Below are 11,484 nucleotides of genomic sequence, written 5' to 3' on the forward strand. Positions count from 1 at the left end.
AACTGTTACAAATTATCTTAATTTGCATTTAGAAGCATGTGAATGCAAATTTCAATATATTAGATAAAGTTTCTGCCTGTTTTAAAGAATGTGTTTAGTATTTTTGTCCAATGGGTTTAGCCTGTTATAAGTCACGTGAGTGTCACATTGGTTTAGCATTGTTACTTTTTAAACGGATTCTATTAGGGGAACCAAAAGTGCCTCACTTTAGCATAGTTAAGGGATTAAATATGCTTAGCGTTATATTTGAGGGACCAAAATGAACCTACTTCCATAAATAAGGGATCAAATATGCTCAGGGTAATATTTGAGAGACCAAAATGAACCTACTCTCATAGATAAGGGATATTTTTAACCTTTGCTTATATTATTTAGAGAATATCTCACAATAAAAGTGGGTGGATTTATTTTAAATTAAATAATATATGCGGTCAATCATATTAAGTCACGTGACTTTTTTAAATTGAAAAAAGTCATCAAGTTAAAGGATGTTAGTTTGAGGGTATTTTTGAACCAAAAAAATAGGTTAGGAATATTTTTAGACCAATAGGTGGATATAAACTATTATGAGCCATTTCCCATACGTTAAGGATACTTTTGGCACTTTTCCATTTATTTAATTTATCCATCTCGGCTTTCACCACCCGTGATGGTGAAGGATTGGCCTAAACCCCTACCTTATATTTCTTCTATATATTATAAGTGTTGGTTTCAACATGTCAGTTTTTTTGACATTAAATGAAAATATTATGGGTATTTTAGTCTTTGAATCATTTTGCAATATTAGCTTGCTTTAGATGGTTGTCTTCGATGCCTTATTTTTGGACGACATCAATAACTTCAGAAAAAACCGATCCTTTTCCGTTAATTTACATATTATACCCTACGATGAAATGTCACGTCATAAATATGGTGGGGTCATTGAACTTCAAGCCGACACGTATGATTTAGTCTAATTTCCTCCATATATTTCCATTTGAATCTCATGAAGGATAAGTACATATCTACACTCAGGTTTACATAAAACATTGAATCTCATGAAGGCTAAATACATATCTATACTCAGGTTTATATCAAATTTGTAAATTTATTATAGTTAAATAATTTAATAAGGTGATAATTCATATTAATTAATTGAGATTAACTATTAAAAGTTTATGTATAAATAAATGTTATTTATGTATAAATACATGTTATATACACCCTGTTTTCCTTTTTTATTTGGCCTTATACTAAAAGTAGAATTTTCTTTTATCTGTTTATTTTAGCAAATCAAGAGAGATTTTTATATTTCTTTCAATAGTATTCTTATTATTAAGTAACTACATGAAGTATTAATAGTTAAACTTAAATTTTCAAAACATAATTAATAAGGTTAATTTAGTAAAATAAACCCCTAATAATACTTTTCGACAAATCAACCTGGGCCAGGTAAAAAGGAACTAAGGAAGTATTTATTCACTCGATATAAACGTTCAATACAGATAAAATTTTACCTTTATGTGGGTTAAATATAATTCATTATTAAATAATGTGTAATAATTAGCTATTCTTTCTATATATTCATGTCAAATATAATGTTTTTTTTGTCCCAATTTATGTGAAGTGATTTGACTTGTTACAGAATTTAAGAATAAAAAGAAGACTTCATCTTTTGATTACTTTACCAAAAAGAAAACGTAAAAAAAAAGAAGATTTCATCTCATTAAGGATAAAAGGAAAGTCTGAAGTCATATTGTTACTAAATATAGAATTATATCATTCTTTTTTAGACTGACTAAAAAGGAAAATGCGTCACATAAATTGAGACAGAAATATCAATAAATAGCCAGTTAAACTTACACAGTAGCACGGGCCATAGTATAGTATATAAACAAAGAGTACAACGGTGGTTGCTTAATACCTAACCACTTAATACAGACACCAATTACAAAAGGTGAAGAAAAGGGGGACTAAACCGGTTAATCTCACAAGAGAGAGTCCATTAACCATATAAGGATTCTAGCATTCACATAGAATCCTTCTATGTTCAAGTACCTTACTCTTCCTTCCCCTTGCTAATTTCGTTTTTTTTTTATTATTAAAAATTGAATTTACGCGATAGTCCTCATTTTGGAAACCGCCGGTGCCAAAGTTACTGAATGGTTAAGTCACTAATTCCTAGACCATGTAATGCACTTGAGGGATGCACTGATGCAGTAATACATGTAAGAAATTACTCCCCCGAACGTACTCTCCTTTGAATGCAGGAATGGCAACATGGACTAAATGCCCTATCCAGCCATGGAACTTACCCCATATTGGTCTGCCACGACTCTTGTTAGCCCCAGGAATCCCTTGTTATAATTTAAGGGCATGTCATGTTCATGATATATACATCCAACTGTACCATAAACACATCGAAGCACACTATGCCTTTAACCTTCTAAGGATATTCTAGAGTACTCTACAATGCTTCCATAAAACCTCCAGTGTTTGCTGTCACGATGGTTCCGCAAACCTCCGCATTAATCTGCTGCAAATTGATGTGATGGTTACTGCAGGGTTTACTCAACTGCCATGACAGCAAATAGCGGAAGTTTTTAACCTCTGCAAATTGCAATATTTATCATTTCTTTTTGTAATGAGTAGAATGGTAATTTAGAATCTTACAATTGGTACTCCTAGTTAGTTTTCCTTCCTAGAGTTACAGAAGACAGCGTAGATAAAAAGAAACTTTTGTGCCTTTTCGCGCAATATACAACAACTGTGTTACTTGATTTCTCCCAGGACAAATGCATACTATTCCCATGTTTAAAGCAGTCACTCTCATAAGCAAATCTTACACAAACGATATCATGAGTTTTGGATGGTTTCATCAAATATAGGAAGCATATATCTAAAATAGACAATTTTTGTACAGACATCTTCTGAATAAATGCGCATTAATCAAGCCACCTAGCGGGCACACATATGAGTATTCCACACAGATTGATCCCCACTTGCTGGTTAAATCTTTGTTAAACCAAATACGATAGCAATTGTAGCGAGAACAACCTGCAAACACGCAACAGTATTAGATACAAAAAATATATCTAAAAAAGTTTATCATATTAGTATATTAGATGATGACATTCTGATTAATCAGCATGATACCAGCCGCGTGCCATTTCATTGACAAAATTCTTAAATGAATCTTGAATTTATGCAAAATCACTCTTATTTTAACTCTAAGCAGTGATCATAATTCAGTAAGCTTGGACATGCCTAGAGTGTAATGGTCTTTCTTTTGTCTCAGCACATGGAATGTACTGATCTTGAAATTCTGTACCTATAACATGTCTACTGTAATTGAACCTGTTTATTTCCTGCTATGAACTCTAGAAGAAGAATGATGATTTTTTTCAATTCACATCTCCAATTACTAATCTATGAATCATTGTTGTCCCCTTAACAATCTAGTGATAGTTATAAATCAGGATAACCCATAACAGTAAAAAAATTTAGAGCACACAGAGTTTCAACAATAACCTGCAAACTTATGCAATTAACCATGACCTTATAGGCAGAGGCGAATCCAGGATTTCAAGAGGATGGGTTCACCTATTGAGATAAGCTACACGCGCAACACGCATATGTATAATAAAAAATTATGATTGAGATCATATAAAAATACACACGTGACACGCGTATTGCTAATAGCATATTTGACAAAGCTTTTGGGAAGTCAAATGATTTTTTTTTTTTTAATATTTAAAAAAAAAAGTGCTAATTTTAGATAATCAAGGTGTTTGGTCAAGCTTTAAGAAAAAATTTAAAAGCTTTTGAGTAGTAGCAGAAACTATTTTTGCAGAAGCTGAAAAAAGTAGTTTTAACCCATAAACACTTTTGGAACCGTGGACAAACTAAAAATGATTGCTCTAACATTAACAACTGTACTTTTCAAATTGTTTAGCCAAACACAAATTAAAAATATCATAAACTAATTTTTGACAAGAAATACTTTTCAAAATAAACCAGTTTAAAAATTTTGGCCAAACAAGCTATAAATTTGGTTTGGATAATATATTTAGATTATGAACGATAAAAGAAATAATATTATAATTTAGGTACCCTGGGAATAGAGCATTTTATATTAAAACCCTGCATTTTGATTTCGTATTAGATAAAATAGTAATACTATTCTAATTCAACTTCCATTTTTCGTGTGTGAATTTAAGCATAATTTTTTAAGTGTCCCTATAATAATATTAGTAGTTGTTTAAGTATAATGATCGTCAATGATTTAGTTTGAAAGATGATTTAACTAAATATTTTAATTGCAGTAAATTGACCTCCTCCAATATTGTTTACACTATTATGTATTTGTTTAATTTTAATATCATATATCTTCATTTAGATTCTTACTATGCAACCAACAGAAATACTGATATGTAAACCTACTGAAATCATATTTACATTTCTAAGTAAGAGTCAAATGCCTACCATTAAAGAGCGTTTTTAGACAGTAAAAGTTGCTTAATTACTTTGGTTATAATCTTTTTGGGATGTCGAGAATGCAGGATGCTTAGAAATAAATAGAAAAGACGAATTAGTGCAGCAGGTCGGGTTCAATCCCCCAACCTTGGGGAATTAAACTCGTCCTCTAACCAGTGCAAGCACTCAGTCTGATTTGACCATGTGTTCCTTTAGTTAATATTAGATATATTTTCAGAATTATTTACATAATATATCGAGTTTAGTCGAGTGATCATGGGTTCGCGTGACCCAATTTTACTACATAAATTCGCCTCTGCTTATAGGCCTGTTCATTCCGTGAGGAACAACTTGTTAGAAATGAAAGACAAGTCGAGAACACCACCAAAAGGAAAGAAAAGAAAGATATCACTTACAGCAATGGTGCATAAAACATATCCTGGTTTCTCTCGATTATCAACTGCTCTGGTGGCAAGCAGGATAAATGCAGCAACATACCAAGGGATGGCAGCAAGAAAGAAACCAGTAATGAACCTTCAAGAAAGAAAAAAAAATAGAATTCTCACTTCATTGTATTCCAGGCATCCTTTAAAAGCATAAGGTCAAACTGCAGCATGACAGGTATCATAAATATATAGTACTTCATAAGTTAATCAAGTAACACCTGAAAGACGAACCTTTTCCCTAACCTCTATCAAAGAAACTGTTTGCTAAACTTCAACATTTTTGACTAAGAAGTTTAACAGAAGCCTTTGAGTCAATCATCATTATGCCCGAGTAATTTTTGTTTTTGTCCTTCCTATAGATGAAACAGCTTTCAACAAAATCTTTGTTCAGAAGTATCTTTTTTCTTTTCTTCCTTTTTGTTCCTGGTGGGATGCAAAGGTGTAATTGAAGAATACCAAGTTCACTGGTGATTAGTGAGGCTTTAGAGAAAATAGAAGAAAAGAGGAAAATAAGCCCCGTTATAGCTTTTTCACCACTAGATAATTTCAAGCCACCTAAAACTTGTGATGATACTCAACGGGATTTAGTGCTCCCTCAATTATGTTATCTTTGAATAAACATTGGTATAAAGCTTCACAAGTTTAAAGGAAGTGTTAGCAAAAGTGAATTTTAGACTCAACATGTGGACATTTAGTCTTTGAGGGTAAAGAAAATAGGGAACTTACATGAACCAGCCAAGACCAATACCGCAGCAAGGAAGGGGAGGCTCTATCACAGCTCCACTCTCATCAATATTACCTAAAATACAAGACAATGACCCAACAAAATCTGAAGTGCCAACAGTTCTAACAAACGATTAACAGTTTATGACCCAAATGCCAGAACTTAGTAAACGACCAAACAGAACAATTATAATCCCGAAAATTTAAACTCTTTACATGTTGCACACAATTCTCATCACTATCATTTTCAGGACAAAAATGACAAAACGGTAACTTAGGGAGGCTAATGCATTTATTCAAAGGCGGATGTACTGTACAATTAACGGCTTCAATTCAACCAGCACTTCTTACACGAAGCATAAATATAGATGTGTAAAATCACTCAAATCTCAACAAATATTATAATGTCAATCCATAATTGAAAAGGATTTAATGGTGAGAACGTAAAGGTTGAACCTATCAAGTTTAAATCCTCGATCTAATATGGAAGAATGTGAAGCAGTGTGCAGAGAGTGCCGCTTATCGAGAATTCTGAAATTTGGAACACTACTAGAAACAAAGGTATTTCCCACAGACATTCAGTGGGAAATTTGTGCTATAAATTATGATTTTTCCACATCATTCCCACCAAACCAGCTCACTGGGAAAACGCATGGTGGGAAACAGGTTCCCATTGAAATGCTGGGAAACTTCCTAATTTATCCGTGTGAAAACACTACTATTTAGGTTTTTCTCACAGACATTTAGTGGGAATAGCCACCGAACATTTTCAGTGAAAAATTCAATGGGAAAATAGTGATTTTTTAGTAGTAGAAGTCATAGAACAAATCAATAATCCAACTTATCTAGCTAAATCTAAAAAAGACTTCCAACTACTAATTGATATATTTAACATAATTCAACTGAATGTTGCAAACAATACAAATTTTTCAATATAATTCAGCTGAATGTTGCAAAAGACACAAAACTTTTCAACATAATTCAACTGAATCTTGCAAAAAGACACAAACTTTTCAGCAAATCAACTTAATGTTGCGCAAGGTACAAACTTTTCGACATAATTCAACTGAATGTTGCAAAATTCTCGGCACAATTCAACAAAAAGTTGCAAAAAGACACAAACTTTTCAACACAACTCAACTAAATATTGCAAAAAGACACAAACTTTTCATCCAAAATCAAAACAAATGCATTTCAAGAAATTAATTAAGCCAACTATTCATTGTGAATTACTATGAGATGAGGACAAAAGGGGCTACCTGGAACAGCTTGATAACCACGAGCATAGTATTCAGCAGGTTCAAGTGCCCCTGGTGGAGGAACTGGTTGAGGGAAACCGGCTACCGGCAAAGGAGGTTGTCCAAAAGTACCATATTCAGTTGCTGGTGGTGGTGGTGATTGGTGTACCTCATGGTGATGATGGCCATGGTGACCATGATGGTGATGATGACTATCCTTGCCTTCTTCACTCATAATTGAAACTTGGAGTTTTCAACTTACTCACGTTGCATGCTCATGTTCAAGTTACATTCAGTTTCAGTTCATGTCCTATATCTATGTTGTGCCATGTTCTTCGTTTCAGCCTATGTTACTCGGACTCTTCAAAAATGGACACGGGTGCGTGTCGGATCCTCCAAAAGTAGTGCATTTTTGAAGGATCCGACACGGGTGCGATATCATTTTTGGAGAGTCCGAGCAACATAGGTTTCAACAGGTTTTACATACTAGTACTATTCACCATGTACTAACGTCCCTTTGCCCGGGGTCTGCACTTCACGGTGTAGATACCGATTTTCAGGAGCATACACCTACGCAGTAGGATCACTTCAGTTATCAGCTTATTGGTGAGCCCCACTCCTCTCGGGGTTCAACATGGAGTCTGCATTAGTATTCAGTTTATGGTAGTCCAGGGCCATGTCCTGACAGTTAGTATTCAGACATGTTTTAGAGGTTTCATAGACAGATGTTAGTTCACAGAGTCAGTTGTGCTTTCATGTTTGCAGACTATTATGTTTTCATGATATTTTATGCTATGAGAAAATTTCAAGACTTTATTCCGCAAATTAGATTTTCTTGATTCATTTAAATTGCATCATATAGATTATGTTGTTTTGATGCCCATGTTGACAAGCAAGCCATGAGGTACGCTCGGACACATGCAAGCAAGGCCCGAGTGCCGTGTTACGCCCAGGCCATGGTTCGGGGCGTGACAAAGCTTGGTATCAGAGCCATAGGTTCAAGTGTCTTAGGGAGTCTATGAAACCGTGTCCAGTGGGGTCACTTTTATATGTGTGTGGCGCCCACACATATAAACAGTTGACCACCAAGACATTTAAGATTGTCTCACTTCTTTCAACTCTAGATCGTGCAATAGAGCTGTGTTCTCAGAAATCACTCGAACTCATGTTTGTTTCCCATTCTACCGAATACGCCTAGTCTCAATGGATGAGGAAGATGTAAAGCTAGTCGTTATCGATGTGTTTCTCTCCGATAGACGCATCAGGAATTATTCTAACTCGTGTCATGAAGCTTAGAGCAGTAAGTAACATTCTCTTTCCATCGAATTCTAAACGTATCGAATGCATAAGCGGCGAGAAGGAACATTTGAGACCCAAGACTTACCAAATAGTGCATGGTGTGTTTATCAGGTGATAATACCCTTTTAAAAACAAGTTTCGGCATGGCAGTATACATAGGTTATATACCTTACAGAATAAGTTTATTTGGATTATCTAACCATGGAGCTACTGTATAAGGGTGATGGTTCATATTTAAGACCCCACGAGGTAGGATGTTATGAAGTTAACCGCAGCAGGCATAAATTGTCCACGGTAGTTTTAAGTAGGAAATAGACTAAGAGCCAATCACCTGTAATACTAGAAAGTCTCGACTTTTTTTAAGGATATATATATATATTTTTGTCATATGATCTATGCACATGACTAAGAAGGGACTGATGCGATAAGAAAACCACGAGCAGACGATATAAATTTTTGTAGGGTTAGTTTTAAATTATTTCAGCTTATTCAGATCAGACCTAGAGAGTATGACGTTAGTAAGCTACTAAAAGAAGCAGATATTACTACGAGATAAAAGATATGACAATTCTCTCTTAGGTTATGTGATTAAATATTTATCCCTGGTGTATAGTATGATATAAATTTTGAAAGTGTATAGAGAGTTTGGGATTAGTTGATCCAATTCCTTGTTTAAGACAGATGAAATTTCCCTAAGTGTGATCCATGTCTATAGTTCAGAAAGATAGTATACAACCCCAGAATAGAGTCACATAAGGAGGAAAAGTTAGAAATAACCTTATGCTTCACTTTAGTACTCAGAGAAGAATTAGAGAATATGATGCTACCAAGTGATTAACAGAAGCATAGCAAGTAAGTTTGAATAGATACAGTGAATTAGAAATTTTCAGCAGAGTTAGTAGAAGTACGATTTGAGTTACTTAGTCGAGTTAGCACTACTAAGTGGGTAACTGTCTGAATACACCGAAGGCGTGTTAGAACCCAAAGGGTTTAAGTTAAATTTAAGGTATAGAAATTAGTGAAAGGAGAAAATCATCTAAGCAATAAGAGAGCAAGCTACAGAAGAAGAGCCTTTAAGGGTTATCAGAAAAGAGTTTTCCTCAAGACTGACAAAGCTAGTATGTCAGTTATGTACTTAGAAACCCGTTCATTTAAGTAATCCAGTTTTCCCAGTAAGTAAGACTTGCTTAAAGTAAGCCGAAGAAATGAGTCGTCAGTATGTTAGAGGAAATTGACAGAACCACTAGATGACCACTTATCGCTAACTCAAGAGATCCACAGGCTTTAAACGTCAGCTTTTGAACTAAGGGGGAGATCATCTGATAAGGTGCGTAGAATGTGATTTTGTCATGATGTTGAGATCAAGTACTAGGTAATCATGTTATGAGATAAAGTTCTAGATCGAATAGCGAGTTTTAAGGGTATAACAATTCCAATTTCAGAGTAATTCATGTACTATATGGTACTAATGCCCAGATGTACTCTACTCGTGCCTTTCGTACCCATATCATGCCCATGTTAGAGCTTTACACTCCACGTTTAAGATACAAGAATTAAGACTTCATACGACAGTAAGCTATGCAAGGGAATGTCCCTTCATGTCTGGCACTTCTGGTGTGCTCATGTCTAAAGTTAAAAAAACGTATTCAGGTCTCACGTATCTATCATGCTTTTATACTCAGCTTTTCACCAAAGTTCAGATTTATTACAGAAAAGCAGCTTCAATATTAGTATCAGTAGCCGAGGATCTACCGAAAACAGCCTCTCTACCCCAACAAAGATAGGAGTAAGGTCTGCGTGCATCCTACCCTCCCCAGCCCCCACTTTTGGGATTACACCGGGTATGTTAGTTGTTGTTGTTAATATTAGTATCAGTAAACTAAACTAGCAAAGGCATGAATTATAGTAACATTTAAGCATGGCAGAAAATTTGTTAGCTAATTACATCCCTCATAACCCAATAACCCCAAATTGCACACACCAAAGATCAAATCAAAAAAAAAAAAAAAAAAAAATCAGATCATTACAAGATATTAACAGAAACATAAAACAAATAAATAAATTTACCAGAGCAGGCTTTTGGGGGTGTAAAGCATCAGCAAGAAGGTAAGTATATGTCGACGATTCCTTCTCAAATAGCTGACGAAAAACAAGTTTAGGACTATAATTAGAGAAGCTAATTGGGGTTTAAATCATTGAACATCTGCTTATGTTACTGTCGGTTATATCAATGTTTAAATTCAAGAACCGTAATAAAGAAGACACAACACTTGTTTAAGGTTGTTGATTTCGATGATGATTATTGTCTTTGGGATTTCAGTTACCAGAAGAGTGACGTCATTAATTGAGGGCTGGTCTCATTGGCCTCCATTTTTAGCATAGCTTAGAGCCTTAATCACACTGCTAATTAAGTCTGAAATCCTACTTAACTTGGGATTTAAGCCTAATGGCTAAAGTGTACTCGCAAATACTTGCCATAATTACTGATAAATATTTAATAAAAATAAAAATATTATTTCCTAAGTTCACTTTTAGTTGTGAGGTTTAGTTTTTCTGAGGAGTCAAACTAACGTGACTTTGACTAGCATTTTTAGATATATTTTTCATCGTGTTAATATGAGAAGAATTGCGATTTATAGTATTTTTCGTACATTTTTTTGACATCTAAATTTAATTTTAAAAAATTAAATTAATTTAATTCAATTTAGTTTCGAAGATTAATCAAATTGACTATCGAGAAGCGAAACGTGACCGGAGAGAGTATTTAATTGATAACTTAATTAAAAGAACCAGCTTTTTATAATAGTTGGTTAAATTTATAGGCGGATCTATAATTTTAAATTTATGAATTGGACGGTAATTCTTTTGTTCAATGAGTTATGAATAAATTATTTGAATTTCTTAACACAAACACGGTATGTGAGCCAAAATTATTGAGTTATGTTAAACCCGTAACCTTAACTGTAGCTACACTGATTAAAATATACTGAGTGAACAAAGATTTACGTCGTTAGTATGCACTCCATCCGTCCCATTTGTACATAGACTAACAATAAATTTCTCCTTTACTTGTTGACTTTGACAAATCGAGAAACTAAGGAAAAGGAATGGAAACAGTAACTTAAAATCTATCTTTAACTAATATTTTCTCATTTTCAATTTTTTTGAACTTATTTTCTTTTTCATCCGTATTAAAATGAATGATTTCTTTCTTAATTTGAAAATAAATTCACTTTATGAATAATTTACAGCCACACAAATTTTTAAGGCTTATTTTGAATCACAAATTTAAAAAAAAAATCTCTTTCTTAAATGTCATGTCA

The 11,484-nt window shown here is 33.9% G+C and overlaps 1 protein-coding gene across 4 annotated transcripts; it reads right to left on the reverse strand.

Annotated features, from left to right (window-relative positions):
* Positions 1-2,703: 2,703 nt before the first annotated feature.
* Positions 2,704-10,624, reverse strand: LOC132616962 (large ribosomal subunit protein eL20z-like). 4 transcript variants are annotated; one of them, XM_060331765.1, is made up of 6 exons: positions 10,229-10,624; positions 7,337-7,432; positions 6,884-7,207; positions 5,628-5,700; positions 4,872-4,989; positions 2,704-3,036 (listed from the first exon to the last, which is right to left on the reverse strand). In XM_060331765.1, the coding sequence occupies exons 3-6, from the start codon at positions 7,095-7,097 to the stop codon at positions 2,989-2,991; spliced, it is 453 nt and encodes a 150-aa protein (XP_060187748.1). In that variant the 5' UTR covers positions 7,098-7,207; positions 7,337-7,432; positions 10,229-10,624; the 3' UTR covers positions 2,704-2,988. The 4 variants fall into 4 exon arrangements, with proteins under 4 accessions (XP_060187748.1, XP_060187750.1, XP_060187749.1 ...); XM_060331767.1 differs by having other exon boundaries at positions 7,337-7,543; XM_060331766.1 differs by having other exon boundaries at positions 6,884-7,543.
* Between the last annotated feature and the right edge of the window lie 860 nt (positions 10,625-11,484).

Source organism: Lycium barbarum, chromosome 11 (assembly GCF_019175385.1).
Source record: "Lycium barbarum isolate Lr01 chromosome 11, ASM1917538v2, whole genome shotgun sequence".
Taxonomy (NCBI): Eukaryota; Viridiplantae; Streptophyta; class Magnoliopsida; order Solanales; family Solanaceae; genus Lycium; species Lycium barbarum.